Genomic DNA, 19,434 nt, shown 5'->3' on the forward strand with positions numbered 1-19,434 from the left:
ACTGTTTTATTATTACCCCGACGTTTATCTGATTCTTTGTTTTGTAAAGTTTTAAACGTAAGGTACAGATAGTCTCAATTACAAAGCAGAAACATAGCAATTCGTGCAGAAATGGTAAAGACGCTGTGAAGCAAGAAGGACTTGTGAGGTGTTCTTTTGCTGTGGGAATCTATTTTCTGTCTATATTGGAGAAGTAGCACACAAAGTGTCTGTAAACAATATTTGAATAATTACTTCTAATTCTAGACTGTCGAACTGGAGTTGTGTATCCCTCAGTGGTATTGTTGTCTTTTATAAATTTGCTCCTGTTGCATATTCTGTCGGGATAACTCTATCTATTAATTATTTTAAATGAACTGAGAATGCAAAGTGACATTTTAAATAAACGGGGAAAAAAAACAGCCATACTTATTGCTAAGTCATTTAGTATAATATATCCCCACCAGTCCTGACTTGCTCTTAAAGTTCACATCCTTTGTCCATTATACACACAAGGATGATAACCTTTGACACTGGGTGAGTGCTTTTCTAAATCATATTCATGTTGACATATCAATCAAAAGAGTGGTTTCGTGTTTAGTAGAGGTATCAGGAATTAACAAAACAATATGGCCTTTACATTTTCTATCTTAATACTCCCACATTGATTATAAATATTGGTATACAGTACACCCCCAATATTCGTGGGGGTTACGTTCCTAGAGCACCTGCAAATTGTGAAAAACCGCGACTTTTGGATGTTGTTAAAAATGCCTTTTAAATGCCTATTTTTATAGTTTAAATCCCGAGTACAGTACGCCCCCAAAGCACTTTAATTTTGTTGCAAACTCTGCTTATTACCTTAATACATTACCTAAAAACAGAATGTAAAGGTAAACCCGTATACTGTACAGTACTGTACTGCTATGTCTCCCGCGGTGCTAGAATGTAAAATACCGATGTTACCGCTATACATACTGTAATTCATGCAATGCGTTTTCTTTGGTATGCGTTGTCATTTTCTTTGTTATAAGTAAATACATAATAATTTCATAAAATGTACGGGTACTCACCAATGATGAATGATATTGATGATGAAGTAGCTGTGTAGTACGATGTAGAGGATTTAAAACTCCTCGGGTGGCGCCGCTCCTTCAGGAGGAGTCGTATCTTTGGACGGTGGTCTTCTGGTGGGGTTTCGTGCTGGCTTTTCTTTATAGGTTTCAGGAACATTGTGATGGGAAGTTGCTGTCATTGTTTCTTCATGGTGGTGAGGAGCGTTTGATAGGTCTGAATGGCAGCATCGATGCCATTATTAAACTGTGAGAGACCGAACCATATAAGATCCCATGCTTCAATCATCCCTTGTAAATCACTTCTGAAAATGATCAAACCATCACTTACTGGCTTGAAAATCTTCAGGCTCCGGTGCTGTTGATGGTCCTGGTTGCGGTTCTTCGGTACCTTCTACATTGTCTTCTGTAGCGAACTGCTGATGATGTTACCGTCCAAGGGGATGTTCTTCTTCCAGCAGTCGGTGATCCACAATGCCAAGGCAGATTCCATCCTGACGATATTTTTATTCCTTACGGTCTTTACCTTTTATGGCACTATCACAGAAACTTACAGATTACGGTACTCCGGATCGCTGCCTCATTCTTCTTTATGTAGCATGCAGTTCTTTCATTAATGCCATAGTGGTGCGCTACTGCAGCATAACTTTTTAGTTCCTGGAGCAAATCCAGTAGTTCAACCTTCTCCTGGAGTGTTTTAAACTTCTTCTGGTGCTTAGGTTCAGAGCCAGAAGCCTTAGAAGGTGCAGGGCGTTTCAGCAACATCGTGTGCGTTTAAGAATAACAAAACAATAACAAAATGGAAAACACGAGGACAGTCAGCTGGAGACGTGTCGCAGGGCAGCAGTCAATCAGCAGCAAGGAGAAATGAATAACGCTCTCGGATTGGCTACTGTCATCATCCCAAACCGCATTTCCCTCAGAAGTTGCTTCCTGTTCTCTCTACAGCACCGCATTGCCACGAAAAAAAGCCATCAAAAATTGCGGAGGATATTTGCGCTTTCCACTAACAATTAATAGTTAGGTTCTGAAAATCTGAAAAAACCGAGTCCGTGAACCCTGAACCGCGGCTTCGCGGGGATCTACTGTATTTGAATTTTAATTTTGAGATTTTTTTCCATCTTAGATATTTCTCTTGTAACAAAAGAAATGGGCAGTTTTCCTTTATCAGCATGCTAGCAGGGGTACCCAACTTGGACTGTGGTAAAGCCAAGCACAGGAGCAGATAATAAATAAATTCCCAATGGAGAAAAAAAATTCCCCAATCTGAATTTCACTGACTAAACCCATCGTGGTGAGCAATTTTACATAATTATGCTAAGCTCCAAAAGTGCCTCTAATGAGCAGTTCTTTAATAAAGCGCAGGAGTGGTGGGTCACTAAATAAAGTTCCCACGGGTAAAAGCTTCAGAACAAACCTTAACTTACACTCTTCCCCCATACAAAAGTGAAATCTGTGTCAGATTTCAAGGAGAGAGGTTCCACCGTGTCGATTTGAATACTGGACAAACACACATTCATCTTTCCATGTTAGGACTGGGAAATGGTTTGGTGGATCCAGTATACAGGAATAAATTCTTATTGTAAGAATAATTTTGAAAACCAATTTCCCAGGTACACTACCAAATTACAGGAAAACATACAAACACATTGAAGTGTGAAATTTGCTGTACCACAAACCATGCATACAATAATAAATGGAAGATGAAAATTTTTTTGTGTACATTAGGGTCTAAGGAGACTTGGGTTTGCTTCTCAGGCTGAGTTTGCATATTCTCCCCGTGTCTGCGTGGGTTTCCTCCCACAGTCCAAAGACATGCAGGTTAGGTGCATTGGCGATCCTAAATTGTCCCTGGTGTGTGTGTGTGTGTGTGTGTTGGCGCCCTGCCCTGGGTTTTTTTCCTGCCTTGAGCCCTGTGTTGGCTGGAATTGCCTCCAGCAGACCCCCGTGACCCTGTGTTAGGATATAGCGGGTTGGAAAATTACTGACTGACTTTAGGGTGTTAAATTTTATGTTTTAGTGTATGGTCTTGTGTGAAAGCTGTGGAATAAGTGATTCTACCATTTAAAAACTAGTACCAGGAGTAATTGAGAGTTGATTCTGGCTTCGACACTCGGTGACTCTGTACTTGAGTAGATGTATGTTTTTAATGATTAATTTCAGCTTTTTTTAAACAAGGAGAGAGGATAGGAAAAAGCTGTGTCCTTGTACTCTTCACTTGGCACAGACAGTGAATGGATGAGTGAGAGAAAGTAGCTGCACTTTCAGCAGTTGAATCCTGCAACTTGAATACCTGCTATCAAATCCACTTCAGCAGCAGAACATTAACAATAAGAGATGGCCATGCCTGTTTGCACAATTTTTATCCTTAATACATGTGTTGTTGGTTAAAAATGTTTCAGATTGAGAAGTGCATTTACAAATACGTTACCAGTATTTTTTTGGAAACACCAGGATTTTAAATTATATTATGATATGGATTTTAGTCCATGCTGTCCACTCCTACTGTAAACTGGGAATGTTTTTGAAATAGTATGTTATGGACTTGTGTACGTCCAGTATTTGGGTTCATTTTAGTTTTCAAAATGTTACAGAGATAAGCAAGTTTGAAATGAAAGCTGCAATTTACAGGCATTGCATGGTGAAAATCAAGGGGCACATTTCCATTATTTTAGGTAGTTCAGATCATCTCACAAGATAGCACCCAACGCTACATTTACCTATTTTGTGTAAAGTGTGTATTGCATAAAATAATAATTATTCTCTGCCTTATTGTGAAGACTCTTCTTCTACTTTTGGCTGCTCCTGTTAGGGGTTGCCACAGCAGATCATCTTCTTCCATATCTTCCTATCCTCATCATCTTGTTCTGTTACACCCATCACCTGCCTGTTCTCTCTCACCGCATCCATAAACCTTCACTGGCTTTATGTTCACTACAGGATTGAGTTTAAAATGTTACTGTATGGTTTAGCCTCATTTTACCTTACTGACCTCTATCCTCATGCATCTGGACTATGTCTCAATCAATCTCTGAATATGTGTTACTCTTCACCATTACTACTACTGCTTCTTTCGCCTGCTCCAATTAGGGGTTGCCACTGCAGATCATCTTCTTCCATATCTTCCTATCCTCATCATCTTGTTCTGTTCACCCCCATCACCTAAATGTTCTCTCTCACCACATTCATAAACCTTCTCTTAGGCCTTCCTCTGTTCCTCTTGCCTATCAGCTCTATCCTTAACATCCTTTTCCAAATATACTCTTCATCTCTCCTCTGCACATGTCCAAACTTACACAGTCTCACCTCTCAGACTTTGTCTCCAAACCGTCCAACTTGAGCTGACCCTCTAATGTCCTCATTTCTAATCCTCTCTATCCTCGTCACACCCAATGCAAATCTTAGCATCTTTAACTCTGCCACCTCCAGCTCTATCTCCTGTGCCAGCGTCTCCAACCCATATAACATAGCTGGTCTCACTAACGTCCTGTAGACCTTCCCTTTCACTCTTGCTGATACCCGTCTGTCACAGATCACTCTTCCCTACCCACTCCACCATGCCTGCACTCTTTTTCACCTCTCTTCCACAATCCCCATTACTCTGTACTGTTGATCCCAAGTATTTAAACTCATCCACCTTCGCCAACTCTACTCCCTGCATCCTCACCATTCCCCTGACCTCCCTCTAATTTACACACATGTATTCTGTTCTGTTCCTACTGACCTTCATTCCTGTCCTCTCTAGAGCATATCCCTACCTCTCCAGGGTCTCCTCAACCTGCTAACTACTCTCGCTACAGATCACAATGTCATCAGCAACCATCACAGTCCATGGAGACTCCTGTCTAATCTCATCTGTCAATCTGTCCATCACCATTGCAAACAAGAAAGGGCTCAGAGCCGATCCCTGATGTAATCTCACCTCCATCACTCCTACTGTAGACCTTACCTTGTTGATCCCAAGTATTTAAGATACTTAAATTATTTTTTCCACAGTTGAAATGTAATTTGAGATGATCATTTATTTCAGTCAAATAACAACTTTATTTCAGTACTTTATACAGGCAGGTCTTGGTCTACAGATAGAGAAAAAAGAAATTTCAACTGAAATTCGGTTAATTTTTATCTAGCAACTTATGTTTTATTTACTTTTGTACAAAAGCAAAAATGATGCAAAATCAGGTTGTGAACGCTTGCAGTAATGGAATTCATTTATAACCTGTGCCTGTGTGTATATATCATAAAACAAGTTAATGTGGTAATGTCGTATGTTGTTGTCACAGGCCATTCCAATTCATATTGCTGAGGCAAACAGTAGACTATAAAAGTGTTCAGTGTTAACACTGTATATGCATCTTTAAGTATACTGTACTTGCATTATAAACACTTAGACAAATAAATCATATCTAATGTAACGACTTAGCTGGTGTGCATGCACAGGCAGATGCTGAGGCAAAATGCAAAGCCGAAGCATTAGTGATCCAAAAGGGTGTTCTCCCCATCCTACAGTATTAATCTTTATTCCTTTTGAAACCGCACCTCATAGAGGAAACTTGACCTGACTTGATTCAGCTGTTTCAAAATATTAATTGGGATTGGCAAGCCGACAAATTTTACTGGGTTGAGCAGCTAGACACCTGCCAAGATACTCTAATTGCAAAGATAATGTAGGTGTCTGATTAAGCAAGGAAATCATTTGCAGACATATATTAGCAGACTAGCTACAATAAAAGATCTGCTGTCACTGTGGCCCTCTAGGGCTAGACAATGGATGTTTCCTTTGAGAAGTCACTGGAGATTGCAAATTCAAAGAATATATATGCATAGGTGAAGTTTAAAGTGAAATGATGTCTCTTAAACTTTTTTTTCTGTATTTTTTGATTTTCTTAGGCCAATGAGCCAGTCAAGCAGCCATCCCAGAGGATACCTGACAGTGGAGTTAGCTCTGGGACCAGTTTGGCGACTCCAAATAGCTGCAGTACTCCCTTCTCTCTTGACACTGCTTATTCCAGCCGTCAGGATACGCCCAATTCCTATGGCCAATTCACACCACAGTCACAGGGCACCCCTCTTACCCCTCGCTTGAGTGGTACTCCTTTTTCTCAGGACTCGAGCTACTCTAGCAGACAGTCCACACCAGTCTTTCATTTTGGAACAGATGCCACCGGAGGATACAAACCCAGGCGACATGAAACTAAATTCCAGGATGCCTACAATCGGCGGCCCGAGCGCCATTACGTCCATAATACAGCAGGGACGTACCGCAGCACGGAGCAAGCCTCTTTCACCAGCACCTTTAAGCCACAGCCGCCACCACCAGCGGAGCCCTCGCCTTCTTTTCCTATTGCTCCTTCCATAGCCCCTACTGGGAACTACAAATCAGCGTTTTCCCCTTACCAGAACCCTCAGCCGCCAATTTACCCTCATGCTGTGGACCAGCTTTTCCCTCAGACTCTAAGGGAGCAAGAGTACAAACGACCTGCTCCTCCACCTGCTGATTCTTTTGTTTCCTGTCCCAGCAGTCTTGACTTCATTCCCGTAAAGGAAAAGCCTGAAACGCCACCCCTCCCAGAAACCCCTTTACCTGGAGAATCAGTTGCTACTGTTCTTCCAAACAGGACGCCTGAGAGATGCGAGACTCCCGGAACTCCAACACTTGAATCTGAGATGCAGCGCAACAGCCTGGACTCAAGGATTGAGATGCTTTTAAAGGAACAGAGGACAAAGCTCCCTTTTTTTAATGAGCATGATCAAGATGTAATGGAGTGCAGTCCTATTTCCTCCTCTTCGTCACAGCTATCCCCTGTTCCCCCATACTCAAATTCTCAAGCCAGCTATCCTGGAGTCTCCCCCACTTCCCGGCCCTGCAGTACTGGCCTGGAGGACATCAGCCCTACACCGTTACCCGATTCAGAGGATGATGAACCTATTCACTCTACTGCATCACTGCTGCTGAATTCTCGTACAGGGCCAGAGGCAAGCACCCAACCCAGTGACTCCCAGATGGACGCTAAAGAGGTTGTATCCAGAGATCAGTCACCAGTTTCGCAAAAAATGGAAGAGGTAAGAAGCATGTCTGCATTTACTGTAAATTTAATTTGATGAACCTTGTGCTGGTAAATTGATTTTGGTGTTTTCAATTCTGCTCTTAAAACTGGAGAATCTATTAAACTCCTCTTTGGGAAGTGAAAACCAGAAAGCTAGATCCTTTCATTCAGTTCCATCCAATTTCAGGTTGGGAGAGAGGGCAGCGTGCTACATTGATACATGCACGGTTTGTTCATAGCAATACTTCAAGTGCTTTGACTTGCATGAGGGCGTTGAATTTCAGTGCCTTTTATGATATAATCGATAATTGGAAAGAGGCGATAGTTTATTAAATATAAAAAGAAAATATGTGACAAGCCTGGTGTATAGGGTGGGCCAGATCTAATTATGCAATTTTCATTACGCTATAACTTATTAAGTTTATTACATAGAAATTACCCGAAAAATCCAGGACCATTGAGAAGTGTGCAAACTGGCAACATGAAGAATCGTCCCCGCATAAATCAAAGTCATCCAGACGATCTGGATCTGCATAATTAGATCTGGACCACCCTGTAGTCATAATTCAGGATTCTTCTTTTTTTTTTTTATTGATTATTGTTTTTAATTGCTGTACATATTTGTTTTCTTTCAAATGTGCTTTTTATCATTTTCTCCGTTATTTCTTTTTATCACATTAAACTAGTTAAGTGATTCTGGGCATATGGTGTGGTGTTTGATAAATAGTTATAAGGGTCATTGCTTCTGTCTTTGGCATAAATTCATTTACTAATTACTACTGAAATGTTGTCTTAAATTTACATTATACTTTTGTATTAATTTACTAGCTGTGTAAGCAAGTGCTGTAAAAAGCCCAGGGTCCTAGAAACTATTGAAATGGTCAGGGGGAAAAAAATTGAAATGTAGAGATGTCGGGCAATTGAAAGGAACTACTCTGGGTGTCTCTGTCCTTGGTTCCGTTGTGCTGACGTGATGGCCTCACTTGGCGATGTGTTTGTCTCACTTGCTTAAGAGTTTCTCTCTTTTCTCGGCGGTTTTACTTTGGCAACAGAATCGCTTTCTTCTTCCGACCCGTTAACTTGGGGCCGGCGCTCTAAGCTTCATGCTGTAGTAGCCTCGCACTTCCGGGCCGGATAAACAGAAACACGCACACTTCCACATGTAGACATTTAGTTTTCTGTTTCCACAGAGGCGGAGCCTTTACCACGACTCCACCTCTCACTTCCGGGTCGGTTGGACAGACGCACACACTTATATATAAGATAACCCTTATCCAAAGTAACTTTCAAATCACAGTTAGTGTACAGTTATTGCGAATTTTAAAAGTATGAAACAATGGAACATTGGTTTCAGGGTAAGGAGTGACTGCTCAATTTTATTTAAATTTTTTTACTTTTATCAGATTAATTGTGTTTACCAAGCATTGACACTTGAAAACAATGAACATCTAATTTGTGTCTCTATTATAAAAAAAAATCTTTGGAATTGAGACGAGACTTGATCTTCTCGGAAGACAATTTGAAGTCCCGCGAGAGACACCTTAACTTGCTCCTTGCTCTTAAAGCAACGACAAGCAAAATACACAGCTCGCCAGCAGATGATCAGACCTCTTCTCCTTGCGTGTCTTCAGCCACCCTAACCAACCCTTCCCCCCGCGAGTGGCAGAGATACGAAGTGGCAAAAATGACAGCAGCTGTACAGGCTTTAAAATGACCGACGGGCAGTGCGAAAGCAGATGATCTGATGGGTTTTCCTTAGCATGCGTTCAGCCGCCCCCCTTCACAATGCGAGCAGCATTAAACGTCCTGCAAGAAAGAGATTTAACCATGCCCGGAGCCGGAAATAAAGAACAAGTATCGTTTTTACAAAAGTTTTATAATAAAAGTGAAAATAATGCATATGTAACAATTACCATAAAAATAACAATCCCTTTAAATTGTATATCTGGTAAAGCAAACCTGGGGTTGGGTGAGTGAAGCAAGCAGGGGGCAGAGCCCCCTAGTAATTCCAAAAGATAGTAAACTCCAATAACCATCAAAATTGCATGTATGCTTTTAAGAGAGTAAAGTTACACGAGAGATTATTAAAAAGGTAGAAATCCAGTCTCTATTTTAAAAAATCTGCCACTAATGGCAAGACTCCCGATTGGTTCTGCAAAGTGAAAAGCTATGAATTGTAACCTACTGTAGAGAGTGCTGCTGATCTAGGAGCGGAAACTGTAAATACTGTTTTTATAAAATGTGTACTTCTGAAGGTTTAAACCTTTAGTTTAGCACAGTAGAAGAAGAAGAGAAAGTTGGTTTCATTTTTCAGCTGAAGAAAAGACACACTTCAAAAAACTACCATGAATGTTTACTTAGTTCACCCCTCCTCTTTCATCTACGTCTTGCGTGGTTACAGAAAATGAATTTAGTTTCAGTTCTATGAATAAAGTAGTGTATGATCTTGCAGGTGGCATGCTTGTGTATGGGTTCTGTCAGATTTTCCTGAAAAGCAGCATTCAGTGTGCAATAATAATTAGGCATGTTAGCTTGATTTCTGTCTTTAACACCATACCAAATTAGGTTTGGGTTGTATGGCCGCAAACATATCTCTCTATTATATGAAAAAAATGTTGGGACGAGACTTTTTTAGAGAGCCCAACAAAGCTCGCCAGTCCATTTGACTCATAAATACATATTATAATAAAAAAAAAAAAATCCTGGCACGAGAGATACTTTCACGTCCCACAGGACAAGACTGTGCCAAAAGATTTAACCACGCCCAGGGCAAGAAATAAAAGACAAAGGGTAGATGACAAACTGGAACGTCGTAAAGAGATTCCAAAACGTTAGCACGATACATATGCAGAGCTAATGGAAGTACGGAAATTCGAAAGTCTCCAAATAAACTGATAGTAAAAATCGCATTAGTGTGAACAAACAGAAATTATTACTCAGTGAAATAACGGAACAGTGAAAAGAGGTGATATGACAGAAGTATGAGGATTGGTTCCTGCCTTGTGCCCTGTGTTGGCTGGGATTGGCTCCAGCAGACCCCCGTGACCCTGTATTCAGATTCAGCGGGTTAGGAAATGGATGGATGGATGTAGATATTGTTTGGCTTTAAAGTTTATGTCGGAGACTTGTAGATCATTTAACTCGTGTTGCCATCAGTGAAAAGTAGTGTTTCATCCCAATGAAGAGGCGTATCCACGAGAAATAAAAAATTTATTTGGTGAAAGTGAAATATAGGGTTTTGTGGTATCCAGGGTGAACTTTTCCAGGCTGGTAGGAAGGCTGTCCTGGCATGGCATTGCATTGCATTGCATTGGCATCTCATTTGGGAGACGGACATCATCCCAACTGACTGGAAAAGAGGAAATGACATCCCTATCTGGAAAGGGAAGGGTGATTGTCTGTCTGGATTGTGGCAGCTACAGGGAGATAAGTAAGATGAGTAAGGTCCATGTTAGGGTCATCTTCAATAGGATCTGTGATCACCTGCTGACCTGCCAGTGCCAGTGTCCAGAGCAGTGGTTTTATGCCTAAGAAGTCTACAGTTGACTGCATCCTGGCACTGAGGGCTCTCATTGAGCACAAGCGTAAATATCGTCAGAGTTTCTTTGCCGCCTTTGTTAATTTTCATAGAGCATTTAACTCAGTTGATTGAGCTGCCCAGTGGAACACTCTGAGACTTTGCAGGAATCCCCCCCTAGTTGCTGGTTGTAATGGTCGGCCTGTACACTGGAACTGTCGGTGCTGTGCAGAGTGGAGGCAGAACCTCGGCATTTTTGCCAGTTGATTCTGGGGTTTATCAGGGGTATGTTCTGCTCCTACTCTGTTCAGTGCTTGCTTGTATGGACTAGGTGTTGAGCAGGGTCGTGGGGTCCACCAGCTATGGGACATCTGTTGGTAAAGAGAAATTCACTGATCTTGACTTTGCCAAAAGTGCAGTGATCTTTGTGGTGTCAATGGAGGCTCTGATTGAGGCTCTCAAGAGACTGAGCGAAGAGTCTGAGTGATCCAGGCCTTTAATGATCTCTTAGGCACAGCTCTCACCAGTGTGTCTGTCTGCAGAGAGAATGTCAACCTCATCAAGAGGTTTACTTACCTCAGCAGCAACATTCTCGGCTCCGGTGACTCTTCCTATGAAGTCAGTAGACGTATTGGGAGACCATGGGGGGTCATGAGGTTGTTGGAAAGGGGTGTGTGGTGCTTCAGACATCTCTGCAGAAGGACAAAAGCCCAGTTCTTTAGAGTCCTGGTGCTTCCTATTTTGCTATATGGTTGCGAGACATGGATGCTATCCAGCGACATGAAACAAAGACTGGTCTCCTTTGGTACTGTGTCTCTTTGGAGAATCCTTGTGTACCACTGGTTTGACTTTGTGTCAAATGAGCAGTTGCTCACAGAGTCCCGAATAAGGCACATTACCTGCATTGTGAGGGAGCGTCAGTTACAGCACTTTGGCCATGTTTCAAAACTTCCCAAGGGTGATCCAGCTCACAGGATTCTCATTGTTGAGGACCTAAGCAGCTAGACGAGGCCAAGGGGGTGCCTATGTAATACCTGACTTCAGTAGATAGATGGTCATTTCTGGGTGGTTGGGACTGGACCACATGTCTGCTTGAGAGGGTGCCATCCGGGAACCCAAACTGTTTCATCACGTGGTGAGTGTGGCAACTTGCTGTACCAGTGCTTGCTCTATGAGCTGACCTGACCTTATTGTTAAAGAAGAATTAAAGGGATGCCATCATTAAATACTGTATTATTATAAACAGGACTGGTTTAAACATAGGGCTGTTTTACCAATATGTTAGACATTTGTTTGCAGTATAGCATGATGTACTATCTGCCTTGACAATTCGACAGGTTGTTTTTGTTAAGGTGTCCTATGAGGTGCTTATCATTAAAACTACTACAGGCATGTTTTCAGGATATATGATCTGTACATGGGTTCAAATTTTCAGGTAGGGTTAACATTGATAGCAGAGCTGTCCATGGATCAACAGGTAGCCACAGGTAACTTTCAATTAGTATGAATGATTTAAATAAAAAGCAATAGTCAAATGGTTCTAAATCTTTGGGTTTTCTTTGCCATCTCAATCGTCAATGGATTTTGTTAACTGATAACTCTAAATTGGGCCAGAGTGATTCTATGTTTGGGTTTATCCTATCCTGTCTGAAGTGTTTTCTGCTTTTAGCCTGATGCTGCTACCTCCCTACAAATTTATGAAGTTAAAAGCAAGTTCTGATAATAAATGGATCGACAGTAGACATGTTTAAAGAAGGAGACCGCTTAAATGTTTAGAGGGATACGCTACACCTTAACTTGTTTTTTAAAAGTATATCTTGTAACTACCTATATATAATTCATAGTGAAACCTTGGAGCCTTAAGTCTTAACATCTAAACATACTGAGTGAATTATATGCGCTTTCAGTTTGTCCACTTCATTGTGGTAAACCACAAACTCGGGTATCATGGTTTTTGTTATATTTTTAGGAATAAAGGGAATGTGCAGAGCTGTAGTAACTACAGGGGGATACAATCTGATGAGCAACAGCATGACGGTATGGGAAAGCGTAGTGGAAGCTCGGTTAAGAAGTGAGGTGATGATTAGTGAGCAGTAGTATGGTTTCATGCCAAGAAAGAGCACCACAGATGTGATGATTGCTTTGAGGATGTTGATGGAGAACTTTAGAGAAGGCCTGAAGGAGTTGCATTGCGTCTTTGTGGACCTGGAGAAAGCATATGATAGAGTGACTGAGAGGAGCTGTGGTGTTGTATGAGGAAGTAAGGAGTGGCAGAGAAGTACGTAACAGTGTTACAGGATATGTACGAGGGAAGTCTGACAGTGGTGTGGTCTGTGGTAGGAGTGACATGCATTCAAGGTGGAGGTGGCATTACATCAGGGATCAGCTCTGAGCCCTTTCTTATTTGCAATGGTGATGGACAGATTGACAGATGAGATTAGACAGGAGTCCCCGTGGGCTATGATGTTTGCTGATGACATTGTGATCTGTAGTGATAGTAGGGAGCAGGTCGAGGAGACCCTGGAGAGGTGGAGATATGAGAGGAGAGGAGAGAAATGAAGGTTAGTAGGAACAGAACAGAATAGATGTGTGTAAATGAGGGAGGTCAGTGGAATGGTGAGGATGCAGGGAGTAGAGTTGGCGAAGGTGGATGAGTTTAAATACTTGGTATCAACAGTACAGAGTAATGGGGATTGTGGAAGAGACGTGAAAAAGAGAGTGCAGGCAGGGTGGAATGGGTGGAGAAGAATGTCAGGAGTGACTTGTGACAGACGGGTATCAGCAAGAGTGAAAGGGAAGGTCTACAGGACGGTAGTGAGACCAGCTATGTTATATGGGCTGGAGACGTTGGCACAGGAGACAGAGCTGGAGGTGGCAGAGTTAAAGATGCTAAGATTTGCATTGGGTGTGACGAGGATGGACAGGATTAGAAATGAGGACATTAGAGGATCGGCTCAGGTGGGACAGTTAGGAGACAAAGTCAGAGAGGCAAGATGGCGTTGGTATGGACATGTGCAGAGGAGAGATACTGAGTATATTGGGAGAAGGGTGCTAAGGACAAAGCTGCCAAAAAGGAGAAGAGGAAGGCCTAAGAGAAGGTTTATGGATGTGGTGAGAGAGGACATGCAGGTGATGGGGATAACAGAACAAGATGCAGAGGACAGAGAGATATGGAAGAAGATGATCCACTGTGGCGACCTCTAATGGGAGCAGCCTAAAGAAGTAGTATTAGTAATGGTGAAGAGTAACACATATTCAGAGATTGATTCAGATGTAGTCCAGATGTATCATTCAGGGACTTTAAAACAAACAGTAACATTTTAAACTCAATCCTGTATTGAACATAAAGCCAGTAAAGAGTAATTAAGACTGGTGTGATGTGATTCTGTTTTCGTGTTCCTGTTAGAGGCTTGGCAGGAGTCCTCTGGACTAGATGAAGATGAGCAAACTGATTAACTTCAGTGTATAATGAGTTGCAGTAGTCAATCCGAGAAGAAACAAATGCATGAATTAGTGCTTCAAAATCATGTACAGAAAGAAAGGGTTTGACCTTAGCTTTAAGCTTTAGTCTTGAACTGTGTAAAGTATGCCAGTTTTTTGCTGTTGCATAGTGTACATAATGTAGAACCTGATAATCTGAGCTGAGCACTCAGAGGTGGTAGGTGAGGGGCCCACATCTTTCTTTTTGCATTATTAAAAAGGTGGTTGGTAATATTTACAAGGTGCTTCCTGCTGTTCACATGAGCTGATGTGCAAAGAAGAGGCCTTCAAAAAGATGTGTCTTCTGGGCCAGGTAGTTTTTGTCAGAGGCCCCAGCTTCTTTGCAATCATTTTGGTGGTTTTGGGTGTTTTGAACTTGGTATAGCATCATCAAAAAGAAAGCTGTACTAAAGCCATGAAAAGATGAGACTCGGATTGCTGCTGTGCTTTTTAATTTATTTTCCTATTCTTTTTATCTGTTTGTTTTTTCTTCTCTTGCCAATAACAGTTTGCACATCAGGAAAAAAAAAGTTCTACACATACCTAAAAAGAAGAATGTAGTTCTGTTGCTTACGTATGTGTGTGTTTTTTTACAATAATAAAATCGAAGACCATTTTAAAAATTAAACATAGCTCAGCATACCAAATAATGATGGGTAGAGTGTTAGCACCACGGCTGGTCAAACAGTGTTTGATGCCTTATCTGCCCCTCAAAAGCATCTTCAGAATTATACAGGGTGAGCCAAAAAGATGTACCACATTTCAAACAGTTATTCTATGAAAACGCTACAAGATAAAATAAGTTTCATTATGACACAAGAAAGAATATAAAAAAAAATTTTCATCGTGTTTTGTAAAAATGATATCTTCAAGGTGGTAGCCATCATAAGCGATAAATTCCGAGCCAATTTCTAAATGCTCGCATGACTCATTCGGCCATTTCAGGGGGAATAGCTGTGATTTTGTGGAGAATAGTGTCCTTGACAGCTTCAAGGTTTTAAGGTCGGTGTATGTATACCTTCGACTTTTGATAGCCTCACAAGAAGAAATCACATGGAGATGAACGTGAAGGCCACCCGAAATCGCCACATAGGGAGATGAGCTTCCCCAGAAACACCTCCCGCAAAACCCGCATTGACATGCTTACTGTACAGGGGTGTCTTGACATTCGCGGGGGTTGGTTTCAGCCCAGTAGCAAACGTTTTGCATATTTACGCAACCATTCAAATGACGATGGCATCTCGATGAACGGTTTGCAGAATGTTCACGCACAACTCCTTCAGTGAGTTCCTGCACTACCATCATTTTGTATGAATGGAAATTGAAGTCCTCAGGCAAAATCCTCCTCAAATGCCTAAGGCAGAAGCAGGTTTACGCGCTGTAAGAGACTGCAAAACTGATGCCCTTACAGCTTGGATGTTTTCAAGCGTTTGTACAGTCGTAGGACGGCTTGGAGAGCTTCTGTTCAGTGTTGTATCCGTCTGTCTAAATGTAGCCACCCACTGAAGAATCGCTTACTGATTTGGGACGTCACCGTTGGGAGGAATGCTGAAGTGCGTTCGGAAGGCGCGTTGCGTATTGATGATGGATTTGTGATTTTTGAAGAACGCTTCAACAGTGAAGGGACAGTGCACACTCGACCAGGGCATGTTGCCGACTGAAAACTATAAGGGATCGCCTATCAAAAGGACCCCCAAAGCTACTCAGCTGCCTCTACTTCACACAGTGATCTTGACAAATGTGGTACTTCATTTTGGCTCACTCTGTATTAAATATCTGGATATATTATTTTCTTTATGCAGTGGGCAGAGTTGCTGCCTCAAGGATCCAGTTTCGAATATGTGTTTCATTGGGAGTCTGTGCCTTCTTAGCGTAGTAGAAGCATAATAATATCTGCCACATACAAATAGAATGGGTTTATGGGTAGTTGAAATTATTAGTAAAAACCACTGTGAATATGTTGCAGGCCAACAAATGTGTTCTCACATCCAGTGTGTGATGAGGCTGTGCTTTTTTTACTCTGTGATGTTACTAGAAGGTTTTTACCAGTTAGTTAAATGCGAATATTCTTTCAGAAAATTGTTCCCAAAAACACTCCCTTTTACCTTCCCATCCCAGTTAGGTGTAGTGATCTATAATGATTCTGAAGTGACATGTAATAGGCTTTTACCTTCCTGTGGGGTGTGTGTAATACTCTTCAAACTCCTTTCCCTCTCACAGCTATGGAGGAGTGTGATGTTGGCAGCATTTGGACTGTTTCCATTGACAGGTTTAGTAGTCTTTGAGCTTGATCCATCTTTGCATAAAACTGCCTAGTTTATAGCTTTTAATGCTAAAATACTGTCTAATGAAGATTATGTAGACTGCTGGAATCAATGTAAAGATAATCATGCAGCTGCAGCCAATGCTTGGCTGGTGATAGTGAAGTCTTGTTGCTACTGTTGTGTTGATTACAGAGTACTGTATGAGTATTTTAAATTTCTGGCACTCTGCAAGCTTAATCTTAATTTTTTTTTCCTATTTCTTGTGCTGAGTGAAGATCTACAAGCAAAGGAGGAAATTGTGATCTGCACCTCAGTCATTTGTTCTTATTGAAGCCTGTCAGCATGTTTGTTCTAGTGCTGTCCGTCTGCGCTGCAGGCCTAAACTCTGTCTCTGTCACGTCACCCCTTTCTTGCTTGTTTGGTGCTGGAACCTAATGGGAAAGAAATGGAAGTAACATTAGTGTTGGACTAAAGGCTTCACAAATGAATGTTTTCTGTTCAGTTTGGTACTCGGCTAGGCACTTACCTAAATGAGCAGATCTATTGCAGGGTTTAAAGCAAAGCTGGGCGACTATAAAAGCTGGACAAGTTCACAAAACCGTCATAGTTGAAGTCTGAGAGTAAAATCACAATTCCCTACTAATTTACTCTTCCTATTACCGTGTGTGTGTCATGGAAAAAAAATACTGTATTTTGGTCTGAAGGTGTCAAGGGTGTTCCATATGATTCCTAGCATCATGACTGTATACTGATGGCACTACCACTCTGGAATGGAGTGGAGATCCACTTTTAATATCACTCGTTAATGTTTTTATTTTTATTTTGTTCTGATGTTTATCTGAAACAGTCAACTGCTGACTTTGATTAAAGCAGACATTTGAAATCTACAGCTTAATTAAGAACATGCTTTTAAATTCTCAGCCATGTTGCAAAACTACTGGGTGTCAGCATGGTCTCTTGTTTGCCACCTTTCAGGCATTGTGGGTACTGTAAATGCAGAGTTAGAAACATGCAACACATCACAGACTTGCTTCTGAGGAACATTTACTTGTGTAGTTACTGAACTAAGACCTTGATATTGTTTTTAATTTTAGTTATTTACATGTTGTTTTTTTTTTTTTTACACTTCTCAATCAAAAACGCTGGACTGTTTGAGTGGACACAGCCTTTCATACAGTTTTTCATTGTTTCTAAACCTGCTGGCATGTCTGCCAGAATTTGCTGCCTTGTTCTCTTACCTTTTGTTTTCTTTTTCTCCTATTCCCACTAAATTTCCTTTCTTGTACAGTGCTCTGCCGAACACTCCCTGCCCACCCCCTACCCTTTCTCCATATTTCACTTCCCTCTTTTCTCACTGCTCTTTCTGTAAAACGGCTAGTTTGGGGCTCTGCTTAAAGACTTGCCAGAGCTTTAGATAACACGGGGGTTTTTTCATTCATGTGGAGTTAAGTGGTTTGCTTTAAATGCTGGTATCAGGGTAGACTAAGTTATTGGTAGAAGTTATAGTTCAGAATAGTTAACCAAATGCACAACACTCTAAAGCAGACCTGTGAAAGGGGGGCATTTTCTCTTATATAAAAACGTCTATGCGTGGAAGTGTGTGCGCCTGTCTGGCCCGGAAGTGAAAGGTCAAGTCGGGGTAAGGACTCCGCCTCCATGGACACAGAGAACTTGCTTAGCCACTAATAACACAAGCAAGGCGAGCACGTTGGCAAAACGAAGCCTCGGAAGAAAGACAAAGTCGCTTAGCCCAGGGAGGGGTGAACTCCAGGCCTAGAGGTTTTTCATTCTTACCATCTTCTTAATTAGTGACTAGTTCTTTCTGCGGATTATGTCTTTTAATTAACTTGACACAGTAAGAAAGAAAGTATAAAACTAGTCAATCTCATCAGATTTTAAAAGATTCTTCTCAGTTAGCACAAGCAAGTAATAATGGACACCCCTCGCTGTCATATAAGCGTGTTTCTGAATAACACAACTACTTTCAAAATCCGTAAATGCATTGTATTACACCGTGAACTGTATTGTACAAAGTAATCGGTTTCCCTGTGTATGTTTCTCGTGTCTGGCAAGCAGAGGATCATTTACTGTGCTCAAGCACTCAAATTCTGAAATGTCTCACTTTTCTCTTTTCTGTACCTGTAAAGACTAACGCCATATAGCTAGCCTACCTCAGCCTGTGCAGCCTAATCTAGAAGCCTAATCCCAAAAGTGTATGCTTAACTTTTTAAATTGATAGTCTCTCTAGTGAAATGTGAATTTGTTATAAAAATAAGTGGAGTGTTGTATTGCTTTGTCAATAATATCTCTATATTGTGAAACAAGATCAGGAAATGGCTGTTGTGTTAGAAGACCATCTTTTTATTCTAAGACAAGTATACATATACTAGCTGTGTAAGCTTGTGCTGTAAAAAGCCTGGGGTCCTTGAAGCTATTGAAATTGTCAGAAAAAAAAACTTGAAAAGATGAAATTCGTTTTGCCAACGTGCTTGCATCGCTTGTGCATTAGCAGTGGGAGGAAAAGTAAAAGGGATACCGATTTGCTGATGTTAGCGGCTAAGCGACATTGTCTTTCTTCTGAGGTTTCGTTTTGCTGACGTGCTCGCCTCGCTTGTGTTATTAGTGGCTAAGCGAGTTTTCTGTTTCCACGGAGGCGGAGTCCTTCCCCCGACTCCACCTCTCCCTTCCGGGCCGGACAGACGCACACACTTCCACGCATTAGACGTTTTTATATAAGATATGCGAACAAAGGCACAGCACAGCATTCTACAATGTTAGGGCTGCAATTAGTGACTGTTTTCCTAATCGCTTAGTAGGCAATTTGTTATTGTGAATCTACGATTATTGTCGATTTTTAAAAAATACAAAGTTTATGTGAGGTTGCCAGGATTTTATTCAAAAAGTTTTCTTCTTTGCTGAGTGCTGTCCTTCTTAACAATGGTAGAAGTTTGCTCTAAAGTTACATTTACCAAAAATCTGTATAGCAACATGTGTTGTTACTAACTGTTGAGTTTAGCTTAACAGTTTCAAGGCTGCTGTTGGCATCTGTTGTAGAAGTTTGAAGCTATTATCAA

The 19,434-nt window shown here is 41.3% G+C and overlaps 1 protein-coding gene across 1 annotated transcript in view; it reads left to right on the forward strand.

Moving 5' to 3' along the window:
- Positions 1 to 19,434, forward strand: part of LOC120540822 (histone-lysine N-methyltransferase SETD1B-like) — a 66,884-nt gene that overhangs the window by 22,548 nt on the left and 24,902 nt on the right. Inside the window, exon 6 of the mRNA XM_039771900.1 lies at positions 5,943 to 7,115. Coding sequence (XP_039627834.1) covers positions 5,943 to 7,115 — 1,173 coding nt within the window. The remainder of the gene's footprint in view (positions 1 to 5,942; positions 7,116 to 19,434) is intronic.

The sequence above is a fragment of the Polypterus senegalus genome, chromosome 12 (assembly GCF_016835505.1).
Source record: "Polypterus senegalus isolate Bchr_013 chromosome 12, ASM1683550v1, whole genome shotgun sequence".
NCBI classification, from domain to species: Eukaryota; Metazoa; Chordata; class Cladistia; order Polypteriformes; family Polypteridae; genus Polypterus; species Polypterus senegalus.